The following is a 23,781-nucleotide window of genomic DNA, read 5'->3' on the forward strand; positions in this document are numbered from 1 at the left end:
AACACCGGCCGCGTGCCAAGACGCGAGTCAGTCACCACGGCACAACGGTGTATAGTTTCTAGGTTATTGCTCTGCGGATAGAGCAGGTGAGCCGACGCGCTAGACCAACGTCACTCTCTCCTCCGCTCCAGCATCGACACACGCACGGTCGCTCCCCATCCCGCGCCCATCGCGATCCGCCTACAAAAACGCAGTCAACCACAAGCAATCATGTCCGGTAATAATCATTCCAACACGAGCATGAGCTCCAACACTGCAAACACCTCTTCCACCAACACTGCCTCTTCCTCCTCCTCCACCTCACTCCACAACCACAACCACGCCCACAACCCCCGACCGACCAAGCGCTCACGCACACACTCTCAAGAAGACCAAGACGGCGACTCGACCATGCACTCCTCGCCCGGCAGCTCCGGCGCCAACGACGCCGCGTCGGACGACCTCTTCCCGGGCGCCGACGACGTCCTGCCTCCCACCAGCGGCAACATTGCCAACACGGGCGCCAGCATCGTCACGGCGGCCAGTGGCTCGAACAACAACAACGGCAGCACCGCAGGAGCAGACCCCACGACGCCGACCCTGCGCGCCGCCGCCGCCGAGCTCAGCCCGCCCGACTCGCAGGGCGCAGCAGCACGCGCAGCCACGGCCGCCGCAACGGCCGCAGCGACCGGCTCGCCGCGTGGTGCCGCAACAGCAGACGCGGACGCGACCATCAACGCGAACGGCAAGCGCGTCTACCCCGCCGGCAGCCACAACAACAACAACAATGGCAGCGCATGGGCCGACGCCTCAGCCGGCAGCAACGCGGCGGGAATACTGGCGACCGCCTCTGCCGCCTCCGCAAAGACACAGGTGCATGCCCCGTCCGGGTACGCATGGAGCCGGGAGGCGGACGCGCCGGGCTGGGCGTGGCTGAACAAGAAGGCGCAGGACGAGTGGGCCAAGGCGGAGGAGGGGCTCGTTGAGAAGGACCGCGCTGTCCGGGGCCGGTATGGGGATCCTTTTGATTGGGTGCCCGGTGGTGTGGGCGCTTCTGCGGCGGCTGCTGCTGTTTGAGCCTGGGGCACGTCGGTTGAGATGGTACTGCTTCACGCTTTACGCACGGTGGGACGAGGGACGATTTTCATGATGGATGGATCGGTGTATACATGGTCGGGCATGGCTGATATGGCATGGCAAAAGCGTGGCGGTTGCGCAGCGAAGCGTAGCTGAGCCCATCGAAGCGTAGCTGAGCCCATCGAAGCGTAGCTGAGCCCATCGAAGCGTAGCTGAGCATATCGAAACGCAGCAAACCCTCGCAGCGCACAGCAAGCCGTTCGCGCATCCCACCTCGCAGCACACAAAACCACGAAGCGGCGCAGCAGCACTCCGCACGGAACCAGCACGACGGCGAATGGCGTTCTTAGCACGTTTCTTTTCCTTCCGTTTCCTTGCCTTTCCTCTCCTTTCATTTCCTTCCAGTTCCTTCCATTTCCATGCCTTTCCTTCGGGCTCTTTACGCACAACCAAACAAGCAAACAAACAAGCTCGTCGCAACCGCACGCACAGTTCACGCTTTGCTTTGCGCTTTGCGCTTCGTGGGTGTGCGTACCGTGTTTTGGGGCAGGTGGATGGGCAGGCGAAAATGCTAGAGGCTGGTCTTGATGCCTAGGTGCCTTAGGTATGCGCGTCGTAGAAAGGCAATGGTGATGAGGGCGGCTGTTTGTTGTGCTGCTTTGGTTGTTGTGATGAGTTTGTTCGTTTGTTGTTTTGCTTAGCCTGGGTGGGTGGTGTTGTGACAGTGTCCACCTACCAAACCCTCCACCTACACACCCACCTACCCACCCACTTATCTCAAGCCCACACACCCAAACCCACGTATGTAGACCCCAACACCCCAACAGCCAGCGCAAGCAGCGGAGCTCACACAGGGCGGGGCAGGCAGCCGGTCTTGCATGCGTGCCTATAACCCTTCTCCTGGTTTCAGAAGAACATAGTAAATGCTTTGCAGCTTCGCTAAGACGCGCAGCTGTTAAGGCGCAGAGCGTCATAGCCGAAGTGAAGCGGTAGGCCCGGGCGGCTGGTTGGTGCTGGGTTGTCGTTGGTTGTGATGATGGATGGTGTGCGTCGGTGCTGGGGGGTTGATGGGGGAGGTTGGTGTGGTGGTGGTGTGCGTCGGCGCTGAGAGATGGTGGTGCCGGTAGTTACCATGGCTTAGCTGTGGTCGGTATCTCCTCCTCCCCCTCTGCCTCCTTTTCTGATTATGTTTCTGCTTCTGCTTTAGGCACGGCATCATGGCAGGAAGCATTTTCTTGTGAACTCCGCCCGGATATAGTTGGTCTAGTGTTCCCGCGGATGATGTAGAGGTACCAAATGCGTGCGGTGGGCAGTGCAGTGTATACATGAGGAAGAGAGGTTGGGCGAGGTGAGGGCTTTTAAAGGGGTTGGGGATGGGGGTGGTGTCGAGATTGAGAATGGTGGCGTGGCAAAGAAAAAAAGGGACTTCGAAGCTTCACGATGATATCTTTGGTAAACAGTGAACTCGCCCTCCTCACTCGCGGTTAATTTCCTGTCGCTGTTTCTTGGAAGGTGCTGTAAGTGGATATGCTTAGGCGCGGTGTATGTATATATACCTACTTAGTATAGTTGATAGCAAGGTTAGAGGTTGCGGCGTACTAACTTGCTGTAGAGATTTTAGAGGGCTCTATGGAATACATACTGACTCAGCAACAGCCTAAAGATATATCAAAGTTAGATATACGTCAGTGACTGCAACGCAAGCTAGGAAGCAGGTATAAAGACTACGACCGCCACACCACAGAGAAGCCAAACGCCCAACCTAATTACCAAAGCAGTTGATGAAAGCACGATGAACATACTTTTACATATAGGTAGTTCGGCTCGGAGCATATTAGCGTTACTAAGTACAAAGTAACCATACAGAAACCGGCACAGCATGCTCCAGCACCCTCCCTATTGCCCTAACACGTTGTTCAGCATCAGCAGCAAATACCGATGTCTATTACCGTTATATTATGTTTATGGTAGACACCACGACCGATGAATCTCTCTATCTTAATCTATCCTCTATTCTATACCGTTAATTACTCACTCTTCCCGACGCAACCGGTATTCTTCTCGTAGTTCTCTTTGCATTGTGCTACCTTTTCAGCTTCTAGGACGAGCAGAGACTAATCTAACAAGTCTTCTTAGTCTATATAGTAAATTCGATAAGGAACATATATACTACTCCCGATATAAGTAGTGACATTCGAACCGGAACACCTAGGCGTGTAACACCTAAAAAAAAGCATACGATATATACACCCATCTTTATCTCCATCTCTATCTCTACTTCTATTTCCCACATATACAAGCGTATATACATAGGGCTATAAGCCCGATACCATCGCTACGTGCGTCGATCCGCGCGTCCATCTACCTCTCTATTCCTCTCCTCTCCTCTCTTCTCTATTTCTCTACTCACTCTACCACCACCACCACCATCACCGTTATCACCATCACCAACGCCTCCGACTACACGGTAGCACGATCTATAGACACTACAGATCACCAGCAACCTCTATATCGGCGCTATATATATATCCTAAACCTACCTACCTAAGTAGCAACTACTGCGCTTCTATCTTTAACGCCAGGATATATATATATATATTCATACATATACGCGTGCGTAAGTAGCATTACTACACTACCTACTAAACCACCAAGAGACAAACAGACGAACAACCTCACGAACAACCTCACGAATAAGAGGAAGAAAGGAATAAACGCATGCAATACAGCACAAAAGGCTCAATCTCGGTTCCGAACTAAGTAACTAACGAACTAACGCACTAACTAGGGAGGTAGGTAGGTAGATAATCAATCAATCTCAAACATCCATCCTCAATCAATTTATCTCATACACCCAATCCACACACACACCCCTCTAAGCATTCGTCCATCACACACACACACACAACACAGCACAGTCCACGCAGACCACGCCAACCACACCGCCGCACAACCTTTCCCTTTCGCCCTCCCCGTCCCTTCCCTGCCTTCCCCATCCACCCCAGCACCAGCACCAGCACCAGCACCACCCCAGCCACCACAGCCTTCGCACAACCCACAAAGAGCGACCCAAGCCACCCACGCAGCAACCCACCCCACCACTCAAAAGCGCAGAGCTGTCTCTCTTCCCCCAAGAAGAAAAGCGCAAAGAGCAACCGAAAAAGCAACCAAGAGCACGCGAGAGAGGAAGAGAGAGAGGAAAAAAATAAACAATAAAATAGCTAAACCGATAAACCGATAAGCTGCACGTCCGTCGTCACGACATCAAAGACGTGCGTCCGTTCGTACGTCGTCGTCGTCGTCGTCGGCGTCGTGCATATCGCGTCGCGTCGTCGTCGTCAGGGACCCGTCTGCGTCGCGTGATCCCATTCCATCTCATCCCGTTCGATTCATCAAACGATCAATCGCAGCTGATCGAAAGGAATGGAAGGAAGGATAGAAAGACGGATGGTGGGAAAGAAGAAGAGAAGAGAGAAGGAGAGAGATGCAAAGAAAGGCCAGCAACAGCAGAGCAGCAACCCCTAAAACCCCCTCCACCCTTCCTCCCCTATCCCGACCATCCCTCCTAACCATCCATTCATCCATCCATCATCCATCCAACCAACCAACCAATAAACCCCCCTATATAAGCACCATCCCAACCAGAAGAAGAATGATGAAGATGATGAGGGAGCGCGCCTCCATCACCCAAGAACATAACGTAACAAACCTACCAACCAACAACCCCTCACACCAACACAACGACGACCATTACCACACACACACGCATCTAAAAACATACGCCCACACCGACCCCCATCCCCCCAGCCAACACCTCCGCAATGCCCGCAAACCTTGCCTCCGCACGCCCCACTGGCCTTGGCTCCAACAACTCCAGCAAACTCGCCTCTTTCCGCTGCGCCTCGGCCTCGGCCTCCGCATCCGCCGCCGCGTCCTCGTGCTCCACGACCGACGTCGGGCTCTCGAACGGCGACGGCACGGCTGCGCCGGCTGAGGATCCCGCACTGAAGGCCGCGAACGGCGTCAGTCGTGGGTGGCTTGGCTTGCGGCGCAGGAGCGGCGGCATGGGCGGGGCCGGGAGCAGCGTTGCTGCGGAGGCGGAGGCAGGCGTAGACGGAGTTTTAGCCGTAGGCTCAGCGGACGTCGCAGAAGCAGAAGCAGAAGCAGAGACAGGAGCAGGAGGCGCAAGGGCGGCGCCCCTCGCCGCGGCGATAGAGCCGCACGACGACGTTGACGACGCCGAGCACGTGCGCGGATGCCTGACGACGCCGTCGGCCGTTACGAGCGGCGGCAGCGGCAGCGGCCACGCCCGCGCCGCGCAGTAGTGCGCCGAGTAGCTGGTGGCGGAGGTGCACGTGGAGCGGGCGGGCGAGGACGAGGGCGAGGCGTCCGAGACGAGCTCGTCAGACGAGGACGACGCGAGGGATGAGGACGAGACAGCCGCATAGCTGCTCCGCTGGACTTGGTCGGCGTAGCTCTGCGTCTGCGTCTGGGTCGAAGTGTGGTGGTGAGGGTGGTGAGGGGCGGCAGCAGGGTCGCGCCCCGTGGAGTGGGGTGCGTGTGGGGCCGGAGCAGTTGCTGCGCTGGCAGCGACAGCGGCGTGCGAGGAGCGGGCGCGCGACGACGCGGCCAGATCTCTAGTCCGCAGACGGTGCAGCGAGGGGCGTGAAAAGACGGAGGATGCGGCGGGCGTAGTAGTAGTGGCATTCTTTGTCGTCATTGGCGTCGTAGTCGGCGTCTTCTTCATCGACGTCGTCGTCGTCGTCGCGGCAGCCGTAGAGGCGACGGCGGCGTCGGCGGCGGTAGCGGTAGCGGTGGCGGTGGCCATGGTAGGCATTGCAGCAGCAGCAGCGGCAGCAGAAAAACGACGGCAGTATTCGCAAGCGAGTTACGGAGAGGAAGAGTAGCGAAAGGCGAAAACGAAACAGCAGCGATAGTAGGGTAGCAGCTTCTCGAAGCTTCAACGAAGGAACGGTGAACAACGGCGAAACGAGGCGAGGCGCACACCTAAGAACAGGTGGTGGGCGGCCGCGGGGATCTTGTTTGCTTCGAGGGGCGGGCCGGGGCCGGGGTCGGCAGAGGGAGCGCGGTGCGGAGGGCGGTGCCGCCGTCCAAGGGAGCAGCGGACGGGTGGTGCGGTGTGGTGTGCTGTTCGCGCCGCCAGCTCAAGCGGTGTGTGTAGGAGTGATGAATGGAGGACTTTTTGTTGCGGGGGCCGGCCGCGCGCAAATTGGTGTAGGTACGAGGGGGAGGGGAGAGGGAGAGTACAATGGTGAGAGTGAGGGTGAGTGAGTGTATGTGCGTGTGGTGCGCCCGTGTGTGTGTGGTGTGTGGTGCGTGTGGTGCTCGTGTATAGTCGTGGTTGTGCGTGGTGTGTGTGGTGTGTGGTGTGTGGTGTGTCTTGTGTCTCCTGGACAACGACGACGGCGAAGAAGAAGACGACGACACTGTAGTTAGCAATAGAAATAGCTACGGCAACGCGGCACTCTTGGTTTATACTTGGCTCTCGTCGGACCCCTCGAGTCTCAGGCGCGTCGCGGATTTGCCGGGCCTTGAGACGCGCTAGGCCGCGTGCGACGCAGCGACGTCGCAGGCCAACGCGAGGGGAAGCGGCGACCGTGGATTGCTGCATCTACAAAACAAGCCAGTCGCCCCGCCTGCCAAGAGAGTCCCCAAGACTCTCAGCCAAAGAAGATGAACGCCGTCGCTATGCTTCTCCCCCTCCATCTCTCTCCATCCGTCCCGTGGTAAATGCCTACTACTAAAAAACAAAAAAACTCCTGCACGCATGCAACAGGTGGAAAAGAGAAGAGAAAGGAAAAGAAAAGGAAATGCAAAAAAGCAAAAGTATGCAGCGTGCTGCCGCTGCTCTACCTAGATCATCCCCACGCGACCCACGCGCGCACCTCATCTCCCGACGCCGCCCTTTTCTCATTCTTCCTTCTAGATTAAGTAGAGTAATCAAACAAAGAAAAATTCTCCCCATCACCGCGGCGACCGTTTGACCGTGAAGCTGCGCCGGATACTCTCGCCCCAGATCGAGTTGTCCAGCACGTCCAGTACGTCCTGCGCCGACACGCTGCTGTGCCGACGGCTGCGACGCGGCGCCGCACGCTCGCCCGCCGACGTCGATGGGCCTGCTCCGCGCAACCCAGATACCGTGTCTTGCGCCTCCGAGTCCGTGTTGGCCCGCGCCAATCCCGACGACCGCGCTCCAATCGACTGCGCTATCGACGTCGACCGCGCCATCGACGACCGCTCCAGCGGGCTTGGAGGCCGGCTCAGCTCCGCCGCGAACAAACTCTCCATCGTCGTGCTGTCGCCAGTCGCCCGCATCGGCGTCAATGTCGGGCTGTTGAGCGGTGATTGCATTGGCGACACCTGGATGCTGTTGGCCTGGCTCGCCACTGGTGTCATCTGGATGCTGTTGGCTCGGCTGCGCAGGCCCTCGGCGAATGGCGATCCAGGCGGTGACGGCGACCGCGACCGCGCCGCATTGCGGAACTCGTCGTAGCTCGTCAATGTGATGTCGATCGACGACGCCAAGCTGGGCGCGAACGTCGGGGACGGCAGGTACATCTCCCCACGCTCCCGTGCGCTCGTAATGTCCTGGTCGTCGACCACCGTGAACTCGAACTGCGGCACCGCCGTCATCCGGCCCGCACGCTTGGCCTCGAGAGCGCGGCGGAAGCGGCGCGACCAGTACAACGTGTCGAAGAATCCAACCACGACGTTGCGCCGGACGGCCTCTTCGACGCGTTGCAGTCGGGCACGCCGACGCAAGAATTCTTCCAGTCTGCCACGTGTCAGTGCTGTCAGTCGAGGGAAAGGAGGTGCAAACGTACCGCAAGCTCTTGCTGTCGTTTATGACCTTGTAGTGAGCCAGCGTCATTAGGAGCGACGTGAACTGGATACCCTTGTCGGGGTCACTGCCGACCAGCATCTCTTCGTAAAAGACATTCATGCGTTCTCTTCTCATCTGAATCTCCTCGACCGGCAAGAGGGAGAGTCGCTCGTTGAGCAGGGCCAGGTCGATCTCGGGCGTCTCCTTTGCACCATTGACGGGCAGGCTCGACGACCGCGGTGGCTTGCTGCAGTCCTCGATGATCCTGCTGATTGTAAAGTCGCCATCGTAAATGCGCATCTCAAACACACCCGAAAGTTCCTGCGTGATGTTAGCGACGCCTTAACAATCATTGTTATAATACTTACTCCAAGCAGCCGTGGCAGTTTCTCCCGAGGAATGTAGCCCGAGCCGTGCGGATCGAATTCGGCCCATGCCTGCTTGAATCTACGAATCTCCTCGCGGCTAATGACGGAGAGACCGCTACTGCGCTGATACACGTACGAGAAGGACTCGTAGATCAGCGACACGAACAGGTTCATGAAAATATACATGCTCAGCACGTTCCATGAGATGAACAGGCACCGAGCCCACTCCGCGCTGCCGCAGTCGCCGTCATAGAACTCCTCGCCCACGACGCAGAACGGCGGCACGATGTTGGCAAAGTCTTCCATGTTTTCGTTCCAGCCTTCACCACTACTCATCTTGAACAGAAAGAGGAGCGCCTTGGGCACAGTGCGGAAGTTGACGTTGTTCGTCTCGTTCTCACCGAAGCGCGTCAGACTGAACGTCTGCGTCAACGCGATGGCGTATACAAGGAACAACACGAACCATGTTGCCAGCAAGTTGGCAATGGAACCCACTGACGCTGCCGCCGTTTTGAAAAGCTGGTCGAGCTGATTGTTCCGTGGGATCAAAAGGAGAGCGATCGACACAAGACACAGCTTGTGCAGTGAAACGTAGGCATTGGAATTGAAGTTTGTCAGGAGCAGGACTGTGGTGACGAACGTGCCGGAGACGGAGAACAGGGAGTACACGTCCCACGAGCTCCTCGTGAACCGCATCCAGGACAAGCCAATGATGCGGATCGCGATATTGCTCATGTACAACAGCGTCAAGCACAGGAATACGTAATCTAGATCTGATTAACTTCAGGTGGTTCATGTCATTTAGGGCAACTCGCTCACCTCGTGTTCGGCTGAACTCCCACGGCTCAGGGTACCACTCCAGGCAGAGAAGAAGCAAGTGGAAGCAGAGTGCGAGCGTTATGAACCTCTGCCACCTACCGGTCTTCCTCACTGCTCGGCGATAGCACCACTCCTCCCATGTCTCGCGCTTCTTCGTTGACGATGGCCTCTTCGATGGAGAAATCTGACGAAGAAGCTTCCGCAATTCAAGCCACGAACGCTGATCTGTGGTCAGATATGCGACTCCGGTCTGTTCAGTGTAGTTGCGCATGAAGACGGATACGAAAAGCGTCAAGACGAAGACGGCGCCGAGCAAGTTGAAAACAACGAAGAAGACTGCGTTTCCTTGCGCGGCGAACGGCTCAGGCTGCGTAAAAACACCAGTGATACTTTGAGCGGACCACATGACGCTGATCCAACCTTCTTGCGACACAATCTGGAAAAGGATGAAGAGCGAGTCGCCGAAATTGTCAAAGTCGTAAAAGGGATTGGAAGCCACTCGGGGCGCCAGAACATCCCAATCGAACGGCGAAGACATATACTCGCCAGTGCAATCGGAAAGGTCGAAGATTCCGGAGTCGCCGTCATTGCACGATTGCATTCGGCCGTTGAAGAGGTTCACGCCATAAATGGCAAAAGGAATGAGGAAACTAAGCGAGACGAATGCAGCCGAAAGGACCTTCCAACCGCCACGGATAATGACATGGTGGAAGGTGTTTCGCGCACTGTCACTTACGTTCAGCAGCCTCAGCGCCCTCAGGGCCTTGAACGCTCCGACGGCTCTCGAGACGTCTCCTTCGTTGTACAGCAGAGTTATAACGTCGATCCAAAGGGTGATGAGCACGACACCGTCGATAAATCCCCAGGAACTCCGAAAGTACGCGTTGGGAGTCCAGAAGAAGCCATCCGCAATGACCTTGATGAGCGCTTCGGTTGTGAACACCAGGGCAAATGCCAAATCCGTGTAGACGAACCAGTTGTAGACAGTGTAGTCGTGGGTCTTGAAATACTCTTTCTGGTAGACGGGTGTTGCGACACAAGCAAGCAACACCATGGCGACAATGGCCGCATAGATGAAAGCAGAAAATGCGTACCAGATAGGAATTGAAGGAGCCACACCTTCAATCCGTTCATCGCCACGTCCAGGGCCAACAAAGCGTTGACACAATTTCCTTATGGGGTTGTGCGGCTTGAACAAGAACAGAGAGACGTTGTAAGAGGGGTACTTTCGCAGGTAGTCCCGTTGAGCCTTCTTCCGGCGCTCGGTCGCCGATACGACTTCCTTGGCCATCTCACGCGGATCGAGGTCCTCATATGCCTTTGAAAATTCCAGTCGAGCGTAGAAGGGATTAGGTTCTCTGTGCCAGACTCTGCGAAGAAAATGGCTCCAAAGTCTGGACCACACGCCTGTTTTGACGGTGCCTGCTTGGTTTGCTGCGTGCGCCTCTGCGTGACCATGCTCCCCGCCCGCAAGAAGCGGCTGCTCTGGCTCGTCAAGGAAATCTCGAACGACCGCGTCTTTAAGAAGCATTTCCGTGGCAGCTGTACCGTAGTCGAGAGGGTCTTTACGGCGACTGGCCGCTTGTCCGAGTTTGAAGATGGTCGACAACGAGAGATTACCAGAACCGGCCCCGCCTATTTCTTTCTGATGCAAAAAGGCCTTGACTTGTTGCAGGCGCTTCTCATCTTCGGAGACATCAAAACTTTCCTGAATGACAGCAATGAACATGTTCAGGACGATGAAGTTGGCGAGAATGTACCAAATGATCAGGAACGCCGCCCCAATCCAGCCGGTGTTGTAAGCGACTTCGTAACTCGTGACGTTGTAGAGAATGTCGGTCCAATTTTCACTCGACAAACACTGGTACATTCCTAGAAACGCGTTGAAAATGTTGAAAAATGAGACTTCGAGAACTTCACCGTCCGCCTCTCTGGGGAGTTCGCCACGAAATATTTGTGCGGCGAAGATCGCCGCAAGGTACGTCAAGAGGAACACGAAGAGAATAAGGTTTAGCAGACCGGTGACATTTCCCAAAACAGTCATCTGCAGAAGTTAGAAATTGGCGGCTATGAAAGATAGGAAGAAAACTTACGGTAAGCTCACGCGTTATCGACCAGGCCAAGACGATGCGGTAGATTCGGAGGATTTGAAAAACCGTCAACCAGGCATAAGCGTTTTCATTTGCCTTGACAGAGGGGAGCTGGATAACGGTGGTGATGATAGCAAGCCCCAAGTCGAACATGTTCCTTCGACTGCGATGGAAATGCCTCCAATCGGCAACAAAGCGAAGGATGATCTCAAAAAGAAGAGCGAGAGTTACAATTGTTTCGGAGCGGTCTGAAAATATCAGTTGACATATCAATTGAATCGCTCCAAGGAAATGATGGCCTACCAATGAAAGTCGAGCGTCGTTCACTCATCTCGGCGCTCCGCAACGCCTGGCAGATCAGGCCGTAAGTGATGACAAGCAACCAGAACCAGCCGGTCGTTTTGTAGCCGCGCAGAATGGTGCTCTCTTTCTTGGCCGGAGCCGCATTTTGTTCGTTCTCATCAGGGGCTCCATCCACCACTTGAGCGGTGAAAGCACTAGTCTTACTCTCGTCGCGGATGACCTGGAACGAGGAGGTAATGACAGCGATAAGCAAGTTGAGAAGCCACAAGGCCATGATAACGATGCCAAATGCAAAGTAAATGCAGGCAGCGAGATAGTCGCTATCGGCAACACTGTACATTAAATCCGAAAACGTGTTAGAGGTCATGATGATAAAGACGAGCTCTAGAGATTGGAAGATGTTGTCGAAACTCTGTGTGCCGTTATGAGGGCTGTCTCCCTCGACGCAATAGGAGTTTACAGGGCATAAGTATCCCTTGTGCTTCTCCGCGCCAGGTACTCCGTCCGCTGTAATCCAGGGCATTTGGTTGCCAGACTGATCGAGATAACCTCCACAAAACTGATCGCTCGTGTAATTGTCTTGCTTGCCTTCTGGATCGACCCAGACACAGGTGCGTCTGAAACTCGATTTGAAGCTTTGGACACCTACGATTCCGAACAGGAGCCAGAAGAAGCCTATGAGGAACCCAACGTTTACCAGCAAAGGAGCAGCCCTTTTCAAACTTCGAAGAATTACCTGTAAAACATGTGAGTCGAGTAATTCAACAACTGCGAGAACATGCATACCGTTGTGCCACTGGTCAGACCAAGGAGTCTAAGAATCCGCAAGCAGCTCAGCATCCGGAATACGTAGGCATGATGGGAAGATTCGACGCCGAATACTCCAATGACGAAACTTATCCAGAACGACACCACCGCGACAAAATCCAATCGGTTAAACGAATGACGCAGGAAAGCTCGATGTGAGAGTCTTATACGCTGCTGTTGGCGGAAGTTGGCCGGGTCTCCTGGATCTAGCGTGGTGGTGGTGAAAGACCTAATGATCGACGGCTGCTCTGGAGGGAAGGTAGACCCCACGCGCTTCACCGACGGCTGGCGTTGGGGCGAGGTAAAGAGCGACTTTCCTTTGTTGATCAACGCTTGCCGAACGCCGAGTTGGCGATTTATCGTGCTGTATTCAATGGGATTGAAGAAGAAACCAGACACGATTATACGAATGATGGTTTCGATGGTGTATACCACGAACAGGCCCAAAAGACCGTAGTCGATCCAGGTATCCCCCCAGTGGGGCGATCGAGGGTAATCGAAAACATTGCGAGCCGAATCGATCGTCAGAAGGATTATTTGCATGATGATTAGCACCAGGAGCACCGGCTCCGTGGCTGGATGCGTCAATACATCGCACAGCCTCATCCTAATGGAGCTGTCCGGTGGGAAGACTCCCAAAGACTTGCCCTTCAAGGGATTGGCCTGCATCTTCCAGTTGAAGGGCCGGCTGGCCGAGAGGGGCGAAGGGAGCTTTTCGAGCGGCGATCCCGGCGCGAAAGAAAGAGCGGGAGACCCGGGCGGAACATCGAGGCCAAAAAGTCCTGGGCTGCCTGGTCGCAGTTGCGGCGAAGGCTCGGGCTCGTCCTTCCTAATGGAGGACTTTCTGCGGATGCTTTGTTCGATGAGCTCGGACTCGTTACTCAAGTTAACAACACGCTGAGAGATGTTCCTCATCATTGTTCCTGCCCTCCGCAGAGGCGATCCGGCCGAGGAAGGCGACAATGACCTATGCCGCGAGCCAGCAGTATCGGAAGTGTCGGAGCGCCCGAGCCCACGAGTCGATATGCGAAGCCCGTTTTCCGCTTGGTGAAGGTCATCGCCAAGCCGTGCGTTGGGCGACACGGACGCTCGATCCGGCGTCAGGAAACGTATGCTCTGGAAGCTGGAGCGACCCGTCTGGGCTATCGGCGTCATGGGCTCGGCGCCACTTATCGGAGTAAGATGGCGAGTGTCAGTCAAACGCGCCGTGTCTGAGTCGTCGACCGGGAAATAGCTCTGGCTTTGTTCCGAGCTCTGTCGGGGGTACGGGTCACCGTAAGGATCGTCATCGTTTGGCGTCAAGAGAATTGGTGGTGGTGGGCTTCGCAGATTCGTATTCGTCGTTATCGTAGGGCGTTGGCGGGACTGAGAGTTGTTTCCAAAGGACAAGCCCGCAAAGCCCATGGCTTCTTGGAAGGCGCCAGCATCTCCAACTGGGCTGTACGACGAGGCTCCTCCAACGGTATTCGGTGCGGTGTCACTGTAATCCTGGGTTGACAGCTGTGGTGGTGACGGCCTGCCATCCGGATCTCTCTCGGCGATGGGCGCATACCTGGCGTTGCGCGAGTCTCGAGTGCCCAGCAAGCTCCTCGTCCGGTCGCTTATGGTCCTCCGGTGTTGCAGGCCGCGCGCGGCAGGGTCGTCGTTGGCATCAGGGGGCCGGCTGAGGTCCTGCAGAGGTATCGATTGCGGCGCGGACTGATCCCGTCCATGACTGGTTCCTTCGCGGTCCGCCATTGCGAGACGACGGCCCTTTCTAAGCTGTTGGTCAAGGCCAAGGCGGCATCAGGGCGCGTCGAGGGCGATTGTAGTGGGGGGCGCGCGCGAGGAGGGACCAAGGCAGCTCGAATCTGGGGTAAAGAGCGTTGGGCTGGTGGGACGGGCGATCAGCGCGCCGGGGTCAGGCTCAGGAGGAAACGACAGTCTGGGTCGGGCGGGCTTAGCGGCGGGGACTGGCTTTACGGCGGGGGAGGAGGCAGGAGGGCGGGTCGAAATAAGTTGAGGAAGAGAAGAAGGGCAGGGCTGGCGGGAGATGTAGCGTGGAAATGTCTCTGGCTGGCGGCGATCGCACGTAGCCCCGGGCGATTGCGCATACGAGGCAGGCGGTTTCAGCCGCCCAGGGACCGGGACAAGCCACAGTTGACATCCAAGCTCCCCCTCTCACTATTTTTGGCCGCCCCGCTTGACCTACTCTCGGGCACGTCCGACGGTGAAGTCGGGTATTGTTTCGCAAGCCCGTATTCTGGCTTCTTCTGAATCAAGACGACTGGCGTAGGAATGGGTCGAAGCGCAGCCCTGGCCAAGCGTGTGCCGTGAGCCGTCTCATAAGCCGCAAGGGCTCCAAGGGCGGCGCTGCCAAGCCACTAGCGTGTCTTTGCGGCGACGTGACGATGGGCCGCCTGTGCTCTTGTGGAATTATTCTGGACTTGGACCTTTGTTGCCAAACTCCCCCGTCACACCCACCCTGACAACGACCCCACGCAAACCCACGCGCAATCCCGACTCCATCGCCCAAGCCCTGATCGCTATCCCGCATCACGCGCCCTCCGGCCCGTGAAGGTCTTCGGCCCCCGACTGCTGCTGCGCGCACACCCCCGGCCCCCGTCCGAGTCGCCGCAAACGCGTCGCTGCTGCCCGCCATCACCATGCCTGCACGGAAGCGCGCCCGCGACGATGCCCCGCAGCCGCCCGAGCCCCGCGAGCCCTCCAAGCTCGAGAAGCTGCGCAACATGTGGGAGTATACTTCCGTCGTGCAGTACATATACATCTTCGGATCGGCGGTGAAGATTGACGAGGACATTGACATCGACGTACGATCGCCCCCCACCACTCCGCCCTTTTGGAGAGCGCGTGCTGACTCGGCCACAGGAGTTCGAGGCCGAATGCCTCAAGCCCGCGCCCTCGGAGATGCTGGCGCAAATTGGCCTGGCTCTGCTCAAGTTCGTCTCGTCGCATCGAGGATTGACGTGAGTCGTCTTGCCCGCGACCATGGGTGAAGCCCGACTGATACATCTCCAGGCTAGAGATCTTTGACGAGTACACCCGCCGCCAGTTCGTCGCAAAAGCTCCTCACCGAAACCCTTACGGCACCGACGAGGTCCCCAAAAAGTTCGACGACTTTGACACTTTCACCAAGATTCGAGTGCTGCACCAGCTCTCGACCTGGACCCTGAACAATGCCGATCGCATCCGTGAGCGCATGCCCGAAAAGGACGCGGAGCAGACTCAGTGGGTGGGTGACTCTACCGATGCAACCACATTTGGTCACGCTGACATCTTACTAGCGCGTTGACCCCATCGGCTGGGATTCTGAGGACCGCACATACTTTGTCTTCGATGATGATCGCCTGTACCGTCGCACTGACCCTCCGCTCCCTGCCGCGCCCAAAGCCAAGGCCAAGCCCAGAGCTAGGAAAGGAAAGCCGACACGAGGCACCAAGCGCAGGAAGCTTTCGACGCCGCCCCAAGACAGCGCTGCGGAGGATGAAGACGAGGAAGACGCGGTCAAGGAGGAAAAGAATAGCGAGCCCGACACATTTGGCGGCTATAAGTGGGAATGTATTGCGGTGACATTGGAGGAGTATCAGAACTTTGTCAGCTCGATACGGAGGAGCAGGGATCCCAATGAGAAGGCGTTGGTCAAGAGCTTGGAAGCCGATGTTATGCCCGTTCTCGAAAAGAGAGCCGAGCAACAACGGGCGAAGGCGCTGAGAAAACAGAAGGAACTGGAGAACCTCGAAAAGCTCGCTCACGCCAAGCGCTCAAGCCGGATTGCAGGCCGCATGGAGAAGCAAAAGGAGCTGCAAATGGCTGAAGAAGCTGAGAAGAAGCGCGTTGCCGATCTGGAGATGGCGAAGAAGGAGCAAGAAAAACAGCATAATATGGAGGAGGTATGCACTCATTCCTTTCCCAGTTGATGTTCATCAGGTTGACCACATGTAGGCCCGCGAGTCCCGCATGATGACGCGTGAGCAGCGCTTGAAAGAACGCGAAGTCCGACGCATCTTGCACGAAGAAGAGCTGAAAAAGCTCGAAGACCGGAGTAGGGCTGAGAGCAACGAAGCGCGGCTATCGGAGCGGCACCTCAAGGCCGAGATGGCAAGGCGACAGAAGGAGCTTGAGAAGATGGCTCAGGAGGAGGATAACTGGGTCTTCGACTGCTGCGTGTGCGGCGTCCACGGGGAGAATCTTGTAAACAAGCCTTCCATGCCGCTCACTCAGTCTGCCACTAACTTATCGCAGGACGATGGCACGCACAGTATCGCTTGCGAGAAATGTAATGTATGGCAGCATAGTGCCTGTCATGGGATTGCACAATCTCAAGCCGAAAGGGACGACTTCCATTTTGTCTGCGGCGATTGCAAACGAAAGAGCGCAGAGGTGAAGAAAGAAGGGTCGGTAGAGAGCAACAAGACGGATGAAGCAGCCCAGCCTAAGTTGCCTCCTCTCAAGCTTCGCATTGGCGCTTCGGCTTCGCCCAAGTCACATGGGGACAGTTCCCCAACAAAGCCTTCTGCAGTGGCTCCTTCACCATCCAAGCCGTCTCCTAGTCTCGCAATGACTTTCGACTTCCCGCCACGCACTCAACCGTCACCCAACGGCCTGCTTAATGGGCCGAGCCTGTCTCCGCATGGTCAGTCCTCCGGTCCCCCAGGCCTTCAGCGCCGCAGTTCTGGCTACAGTTCGCACTCCACTCTTGGCGAATCGACACCAGTGCTTCCGAAGCCGCAACCCAACGCTGGCATATATGGCTCCAATCCATTTATGTCTGGAGCACCTCAGTTCCCGCTTCCGTCCTTTAATCATGGACAGCCATACTCGAACGGCCTTCCCCAAGGCGCGCCATCCCCTAGCCGACCTACACCCCAAGCGCCTGGACAGGAGCCCATGGATCCCCAGCGACCATCATCATCAGGCTACGGTGCCCCTTCTCCTGTCAAGGCCCCCTCGTTCTCGTCACCCTACCAGCCGAATGGTCACCCCATAGCTGCGCCCTTTTCCAGCCCAAACACCTCATTCCAGCCGCCGCTTTCAGCGCAGCGGCCGTCCTTCTCACCCATGAAGCAGGCATCCTCGCCGCCGCAGCAGCACTCGACGCCGTCGCAAAGGCCGGTCGACACGTCGTCGGACTTGCTGCCGGAGCCGTCGACGGGCATCTCGCCCGAGAAGCACGACAGCGCCAAGCCGACGGGAAGCCATGACATTTCGGAGACGCCGGTGCTGCCACCGGTCGCGCCGCTGGCACCCAGCACGAGCCCGACCATCCTCACCCCGCCCAGCAAGAAAATGACGCCCGAGCGGCCGCGCGTCGAGGGATTACCAGCCTCTGCTGCTACGCCCGCAGCCGCAGCCGCCGTCGACGTCAGCGCTTACGCTGGCACGGATACGATGGTGAACAGTGCGGACGCTGGTGCGGCGCCGAAAGTGGCTGAGGATGGCGCCTCTGGGACCTCAGCCTCTGGACAGCAGTGACACTCACGTCGCGGGACGTGATTGGGCAGGCTTGCCAAGTCGACACTGATTGTTAGTGGAGTCTGCGCGCATGGTCCACCACGTATCCGGGACTTTGCGCGTCTGATTCTGCGTGTCTGATTTTGCGTGCTCGTGTCCCGGCGGGGTTGCGCTGTGTGTAGACAAAAACAACAACAGGTTAGTAGCAAGATGCTTGGGCTTTGTACGGTCAAGCTTCTGGTACCAGGGTGCCACAGCGTGCGCGCGTGTAGCGGGCTGTCAGCATTTTTTAGACTTTGCCTCGCCTGCTACATGGGTAGCAGCTACGGTCTTTGGCAACGGCTGTGGCGCCCCTGACTGTCTTTGTACGCTGTCTGGGTCCTTCGTAGTAGATATATGTATGTACGGTAAGCTTGCCTCGTTCGATGGGTGTGGTGGCAGCCGAGCCACCTACCTACCTACCTGTGGAGGGGCGGCGTAGTTTAATAAATATAAGAATAGAATAACTTGAATGCGTTCGTGTGCGGTTTTGGATGGGAAATGTGGGGTTGGTTGGAGATGCTGTGTGGATGCGTGACTGATAATGAGGGAGTGGGGTGTGAGTAGAAGTGTTTGTGACTATGGAAGGAGATCTGATGAGTGTTTGTGTTTGCAGTTTGAGCGCAGCGAGAAGCTAGTGCTATGGAGCGAGGTGGGTTGGGAGGGAGGAAAGCGGATCCTTATTTTGCGGTATAAGAACCGCGACTGAGGGCAACTTGTACAGGCTGCTTTGTCTTCGTTCGCTTTGCGAGTCGCTCACTGCAGTGTTGGTTGTGTTGGTGCCGCGGAGCGGTTCTTCAAGACTTCAACGTTTATACTCTAGATGGGGCCCAGCACAGTATAAATAAACACACCAAACCACGCTAACTCTACTACCCTCCCCAGTCTCCACACCACCGCCTATAAAACCCAGTTTTACCCGTCACAATCCCGTATCTTTACACCACCACACCCACGCTCCCACCGACCCGGGACCCGGCACGCGCCACGCACACCGCATGTGCGCATCCGGGTTATCGGCCACGCACACGGCGACGATCGTAAGGCTCGCACTTACCACGCACATGCCTAGTACGCTCGTCTGGGCCTATGAGCTTAGAATGCGCGGCCACGTGCAACGCTGTGGTGGACCAGCGCCACACTCGCCCCCTGCTCCACACTGTAATTTGGGTGCCGTGATCCGTGGAGGGGTGGAATAGGAGTAGGTTGGTAGGCCGTGTCTGAGCTGCTAGTGGTGGTGACGAAGCTGCCAGGTCACTGGTGCTGTCTCGAATGGGCCTGGCTGTGCCGGTTGCCGTGCCGTGCCGTGCCGAGCCGTGCCGGTGGGCCGGGTCGAGTTGGGGGTTGTGCTGGGGTGCTGGAGAGTAGGTAGGCGAGGGAGTAGGGATGCGTGTGTATTTAAAGGATAGCGGGGTATTTATAGAGGCTTTTTGTAGTAGACGAGAACTTATACTAAGAGATAGGTAGCGTTTCTGGTGCTCTAATTAAGTAGTGTGAATTTAACTCAAGAAACGATTTATAAGGTATTCTTTAGTAGACGATGGATTTATTATTATGATATTGGAAGTGAGAATGGAAAGACATGCTCATTGCATCAACAGATTAGAGGGAACTGTAAGTCATCGCTTCAAAGCAACTCAAACCAGTCAACGCCAACCCAACTCCTAACTCCTGACCATTAAACGTCTGGCTAAAATTTGAAAACAAGGAGAACCGTCATAAGAGCTTTCAGTTTTCGTTTCTTAAAAAAAAGCACTTTTATACCGTTCCACTCTAATGGATTAATCGAATCCTCTTCATGAGTCAGCCGTGACCATGGCAATAGTGAGTAGATTCTTGTATGTCCGGGCATTTGTCTGCGCTGTGCGAGGGATATTGGCAGAAGTGTGCCTTTTCGTAGGTTGCTGGATTACCCCCTTGTTGTCCTGGAGATTTTCTTTTTTATCGTCTGTACAAAAGGAGTGATCGATGAAAACCGTGTGTTGTGGGGTAGAAGCCAACCGGTTCCGCATGGTCCAGTGGCCTATCCAGGAGCAAGAATGTGATCAGTCCAAGCTCTTGCGGTGTCGTTGAATAAGCCTTGATAAGGCGTTGTGGCCCTCTTTCTTTGCCAGCCCTACCGCATTTTCGTACTGCCTTTCGCCGAATTCGGTCCCCTTCACCTCCGCACCAGCATTGAGAAGGAGCTGTACCATGTCGATTCTTCCATGTTCCGCAGCACCTTCGAGCGCCGTCCTTCCCTCCTCTTCTGCGCCAGGAGCATTGACGTCTGCGTCGGTTTCGAGGAGCTTGATGGCGATTGTGAGATACCCATTACGCGCTGCTGCTTGGAGAGCGGTGACACCACACTTTTCTGCTGGTGGTGCGTTGACATTTGCCCCGGCGTCAAGGAGCTTAATGACGGCTTCGGGAGATCCTCCAAATGCTGCGGCTTGGAGTGCCGTCTGTCCGTAATAGCAATCGCAATGAGCGTTGACGTCCGCTTCAGCTTCGAGGAGCTTGATCATGATTTCGACAAATCCCCAGCTTGCTGCTTCGCCGAGAGCGGTAGTTGATGATTCTTCCATAAAAGTGTTGGCATCTGCCCCGGCTTCAAGGAGCCGCGTGACAATTTCAGTTTCGTTTTGGGTTATTGCCATTTCTAGAGCGGTACAATAATATTTAGTTGAAGTTGCGTTAACATCTGCCCCAGCTTCAAGGAGACGATCAATAATTTCGAGAGATCCCGTGTCAATTGCAGCCTGAAGGAATGTTTTCAAGCTTGCACCAGACTGTAGGAGGATTTCGACCATTTCAGTATCGTTGTTGTATATCGCAGATTCGAGCGCTGGACGTGATCCACGTGAATGACCGTTGTAGTTGACGTTCGCTCCATTGGCTATAAGAAGCCGAACGATATCATGCTGTCTCGCATTTGCAGCATATTGCAGCGGAGAATCCGGCCAGTCGTCATTTTCTCCCAGAAGCTCGGGAGCGCGTTTTCCGCGCTTGCAAATGCACGAGATATCAACCGGCGTACCTGCGGTGAGAAGGATGCGCAGTAATGGCAAGCCGCTCTCATCGGTACAGCATATTTCAAGCGCCTTAGTCAGACAAGGGGCAGTGGGGTCGACGCCGCCGTCAAGGATGAGCTGTACCATGTTGGCATCACGGTTACTGACTGCATTGCAGAGTGCTGCATGTCCGTAACATGGTCTATACCATCGGCTTTCGGTGGTTTCGTAATCCAGAGTGTCGTGCATCAGTCGTTTCACCAGTGAATAGCTCCCCAAGCGAGCGGCTTCACAAAGCGCAGAAGGATCGTCTAGCCGTGCCCCATTCTCAAGCAGAGAATCAACCAGTTTGTCGTCATTTTGGCTAATAGCGGCCTCTAATGCTGAAGGCACCGCACAAGGATGGTTTATATCTGCCCCTGTGGACAAAAGATAGAAAGCAACAGAGTGGTCCCCGTGGTCTCCAATTCCCTGAATAGCAGCAGCTAGTGGTGTTTTCCCTTCAGGACTCAAAGCATTAACGTCTTCTCCAGCATCGTGAAGTCGTTTGACTGTGGCCATGTCCCCCATTCGAGCAGCATATACTAGTGCGCTGATACATGTGCCAGGAAACCTTGGAGAAGGGATGGAATAAACTGCGCCAAAGGCCAAAAGTAGGTCCAGGATTGGCTGATGATTATATCTCATTGCTTCAATAACCGGCGTGGTGGGATCTTTGCCGTCGATGTAAGGAAAGTTGACTGTTGCTCCAGCTTCCAACAGCAACTTGACCATTGACAATTTGTCTGTCGGAGTAGCATGGCTTGGTTGCACCTGAACTGCCAGTAGAAGAGGGCTCTTCCTCTTATCACCAAGGGATATTTCATGCATTTGAATGGCATTCGGATCTGCGCCGTGCTCTAAAAGCGAGGATACCATTCCGAGATGTCCAGAATTTGCTGCAATTTGGAGCGGCGTGGGAAGCCCCCAAGCGTGCACGTTGATATGCATGCCGTTGTAGCAAACAACTTCCGGATATGCACCTTTGTTTAAAAGTAGGGCTGCAATATCCATATGACCGTACCACATAGCTAACTGGAGGACTGAAGACCCGTTGCCATCTGTGATGTTCATGTCCGCACCCATCTCCAAGAGCATATGTGTGGCCTCCAATTGATCGAACATCGCCGCAAGGAATAATGGAGGCCTTGTATCAACATTGTGGAGTCCGTGGATATCAGCTCCGGCGGCAATGAGAATCTTCATCATGTCAATATTGCCGGCTTTTGTAGCACACCCAAGAGGAGTTTCATTCCGGTAACTCTGGTTGGGATCCGCTCCTTGATTAAGTACTAATTGCACCAAATCAACGTATCCACGTTCAGCAAACCGTGGCATGTAGTTCTTGAAGTCCGCAACAAAGGGCAATAAAGCGTCCAGAAACTCCCTAGAATGTTCACGTATGGCTGTTGGTAATAAAAGTGAGTCGCGGCAGATAGCTCTGTTCAGGTCAGCGCCATGATCCAAGAGAAGTCGTATCATTGACGCGTCGCCCTTCGAGATGGCCAATTGCAGGGGCAATCCGTTGTGGTGGTAATATTTAAAGATACCGGGCAGCACAGAATTTGGATTTAATGGTGTATTCTCTAACAGGATGCGTACCATCGGCACACTACCAATCAGGAGCGCTTCTTTGAACAAAATTTCGGCGAAAGCTTCCAATTCCGGACCTTGGCGAGAAAACAATTGGCTAAACTTTGGCACGGTGACCCGGGGTCGGATGTTGTTAAGAAATTCCGTCCATGGCCGATTTTGGAACCATTTGCCCGAGGAGTCGCGTTCGACATAATGAAGTCCATCATCCATCCGGTTGGAAGCGAGTGCAGCAGCAAGCAAAAATGCCTCGAAAGGGTCCGTCGTATTGTTATCTCGAAAAGGTCCACCGGCAAGAAGCTGACCGCCATTGGGTACCATCGTCGGGGCTAGGCTGTTGACGGCGTTTTCCAATTGCTTTACTTTCCATGAGTTTCTTGATGTTGCTCTTACAATATTTTTCAGGTCGAAAATGTTTGTTGTCATCAGGCGTCGGAAGTTCCCAGCTTCCAAAACATCAGTTTGAATGATCTGCAAATTTTCTAGCCTGGAGGGGATTAAGAGTATTACCTTGAGCCTCAAACGCGCGCCGAAATCCGAAAAAGGGTAGGTTATCGTACTGAAGACCAACAAAATGAAGTGCAGGAGGCGTGCAAATAGCCAGGCCATCTGGGGTTTGGCTCAGTCGATGTTTTTCTGGTTGTTCGAAGTCAGCGCCGCAATTATCCCTGATGCAAAAGAATTCTTACGAGGATCATATCGCTCCAAGGCGGTTTCAAAATTCCTGTCGATCTCTTTTTGAAGCTTTTTCCTAGGGACCAAGATGCCGTCGATTTTCAAATCTGTCTCCTTGCCCTCTCTTTTCCGCTTCTCAAGCCGTCTCGACACAAACTTCCACTCCTCAGCCTTCAAGTTTTTCCGGAAACCCCATCTCTTGAATTGTCGCTCGTATTGTTTTTCGCTGCTGAAGTCAGCGATGTCGTCTGTAGAATTAATGCTGAACTTTCGTACCTTGCTTTGAAGCCGTACATGGATTCCATGGCTTCTTTTACTTCCTTCTTCGTCTTGTCCTCCTTGAGGTACAGCCGACGGATGGTTTCTTTGTGAGCCTCCATACTTTCGGCTTGGTCGGTTTAGAGGGAGTTGAAAAAATCAAGAGACAAACACTGCCGTTGATGAATGATGTGGACAAGGAAAGAAATTTCGAAGGCGAAGGAGTGCTTTAAGTAGCCTTGTTGCGCTGAACCACCTGGAGGGGCTGTAGGAGATGCTGATTCGCACACTCCAAAACCCCGCTGACCGGTGTAGTGATTACTGACAAGGCTGCACGGCAGCCTTAAGTATCGAGCCATTATTGGTTGCGACCAGAATCCCCAGTTACACAAGAGATGGGGCACGTTATCTGTCTCTCGCTTCGAGCCTTGTGCAGGATGATCTCT

At 55.1% G+C, this 23,781-nt stretch overlaps 7 protein-coding genes across 7 annotated transcripts; 2 read left to right on the forward strand and 5 right to left on the reverse strand.

The window, feature by feature from the left end:
- Positions 1 to 369: 369 nt before the first annotated feature.
- Positions 370 to 1,008, forward strand: K452DRAFT_201981 (uncharacterized protein; the record flags this gene model as incomplete). The annotated part of the gene is made up of 3 exons (XM_033536049.1): positions 370 to 510; positions 601 to 732; positions 853 to 1,008. Coding segments are annotated over 3 exons (429 nt in total), but the record flags the coding sequence as incomplete, so codon positions are not given.
- A 19-nt stretch (positions 1,009 to 1,027) lies between these two features.
- K452DRAFT_118533 (uncharacterized protein) lies at positions 1,028 to 2,315 on the reverse strand. Its single transcript, XM_033535145.1, has one exon. It carries the CDS (start codon positions 2,028 to 2,030, stop codon positions 1,089 to 1,091), a length of 942 nt encoding a protein of 313 aa, XP_033401045.1. The 5' UTR covers positions 2,031 to 2,315; the 3' UTR covers positions 1,028 to 1,088.
- Positions 2,316 to 4,733: 2,418 nt separating this feature from the next.
- K452DRAFT_118544 (uncharacterized protein) lies at positions 4,734 to 6,355 on the reverse strand. Its single transcript, XM_033535146.1, has one exon. It carries the CDS (start codon positions 5,891 to 5,893, stop codon positions 4,826 to 4,828), a length of 1,068 nt encoding a protein of 355 aa, XP_033401046.1. The 5' UTR covers positions 5,894 to 6,355; the 3' UTR covers positions 4,734 to 4,825.
- Positions 6,356 to 7,041: 686 nt separating this feature from the next.
- K452DRAFT_294991 (uncharacterized protein) lies at positions 7,042 to 14,024 on the reverse strand (the record flags this gene model as incomplete). Its single annotated transcript, XM_033541763.1, has 7 exons — positions 7,042 to 7,852; positions 7,902 to 8,221; positions 8,269 to 9,035; positions 9,088 to 11,131; positions 11,181 to 11,425; positions 11,481 to 12,216; positions 12,267 to 14,024. 7 exons carry the CDS (start codon positions 14,022 to 14,024, stop codon positions 7,042 to 7,044), a joined length of 6,681 nt encoding a protein of 2,226 aa, XP_033401047.1.
- A 719-nt stretch (positions 14,025 to 14,743) lies between these two features.
- K452DRAFT_243261 (uncharacterized protein) lies at positions 14,744 to 18,248 on the forward strand. Its single transcript, XM_033537902.1, has 6 exons — positions 14,744 to 15,097; positions 15,156 to 15,253; positions 15,306 to 15,519; positions 15,572 to 16,177; positions 16,230 to 16,478; positions 16,530 to 18,248. Exons 1-6 carry the CDS (start codon positions 14,933 to 14,935, stop codon positions 17,757 to 17,759), a joined length of 2,562 nt encoding a protein of 853 aa, XP_033401048.1. The 5' UTR covers positions 14,744 to 14,932; the 3' UTR covers positions 17,760 to 18,248.
- Positions 18,249 to 19,395: 1,147 nt separating this feature from the next.
- Positions 19,396 to 20,465, reverse strand: K452DRAFT_283695 (uncharacterized protein). Its single transcript, XM_033539819.1, has one exon. It carries the CDS (start codon positions 20,414 to 20,416, stop codon positions 19,823 to 19,825), a length of 594 nt encoding a protein of 197 aa, XP_033401049.1. The 5' UTR covers positions 20,417 to 20,465; the 3' UTR covers positions 19,396 to 19,822.
- A 2,558-nt stretch (positions 20,466 to 23,023) lies between these two features.
- Positions 23,024 to 23,457, reverse strand: K452DRAFT_294994 (uncharacterized protein; the record flags this gene model as incomplete). The annotated part of the gene is made up of 2 exons (XM_033541764.1): positions 23,024 to 23,303; positions 23,354 to 23,457. The coding sequence occupies 2 exons, from the start codon at positions 23,455 to 23,457 to the stop codon at positions 23,024 to 23,026; spliced, it is 384 nt and encodes a 127-aa protein (XP_033401050.1).
- Positions 23,458 to 23,781: the final 324 nt, after the last annotated feature.

Source organism: Aplosporella prunicola, assembly GCF_010093885.1.
Source record: "Aplosporella prunicola CBS 121167 unplaced genomic scaffold K452scaffold_4, whole genome shotgun sequence".
NCBI lineage: Eukaryota > Fungi > Ascomycota > Dothideomycetes > Botryosphaeriales > Aplosporellaceae > Aplosporella > Aplosporella prunicola.

Excerpts from the sequence above, each read along its gene's own strand:
- K452DRAFT_283695 (XM_033539819.1), bottom strand. The coding sequence starts at position 20,416 with ATGGCAATAACCCAAAACGAAACTGAAATTGTCACGCGGCTCCTTGAA.
- K452DRAFT_118533 (XM_033535145.1), bottom strand. The coding sequence starts at position 2,030 with ATGACGCTCTGCGCCTTAACAGCTGCGCGTCTTAGCGAAGCTGCAAAG.
- K452DRAFT_118544 (XM_033535146.1), bottom strand. The coding sequence starts at position 5,893 with ATGCCTACCATGGCCACCGCCACCGCTACCGCTACCGCCGCCGACGCC.
- K452DRAFT_243261 (XM_033537902.1), top strand. The coding sequence starts at position 14,933 with ATGCCTGCACGGAAGCGCGCCCGCGACGATGCCCCGCAGCCGCCCGAG. Across the intron at positions 16,178-16,229 it reads AACAGCATAATATGGAGGAG|GCCCGCGAGTCCCGCATGAT; the intron begins GTATGCACTCAT and ends GACCACATGTAG. Across the intron at positions 16,479-16,529 it reads GCGTCCACGGGGAGAATCTT|GACGATGGCACGCACAGTAT; the intron begins GTAAACAAGCCT and ends AACTTATCGCAG.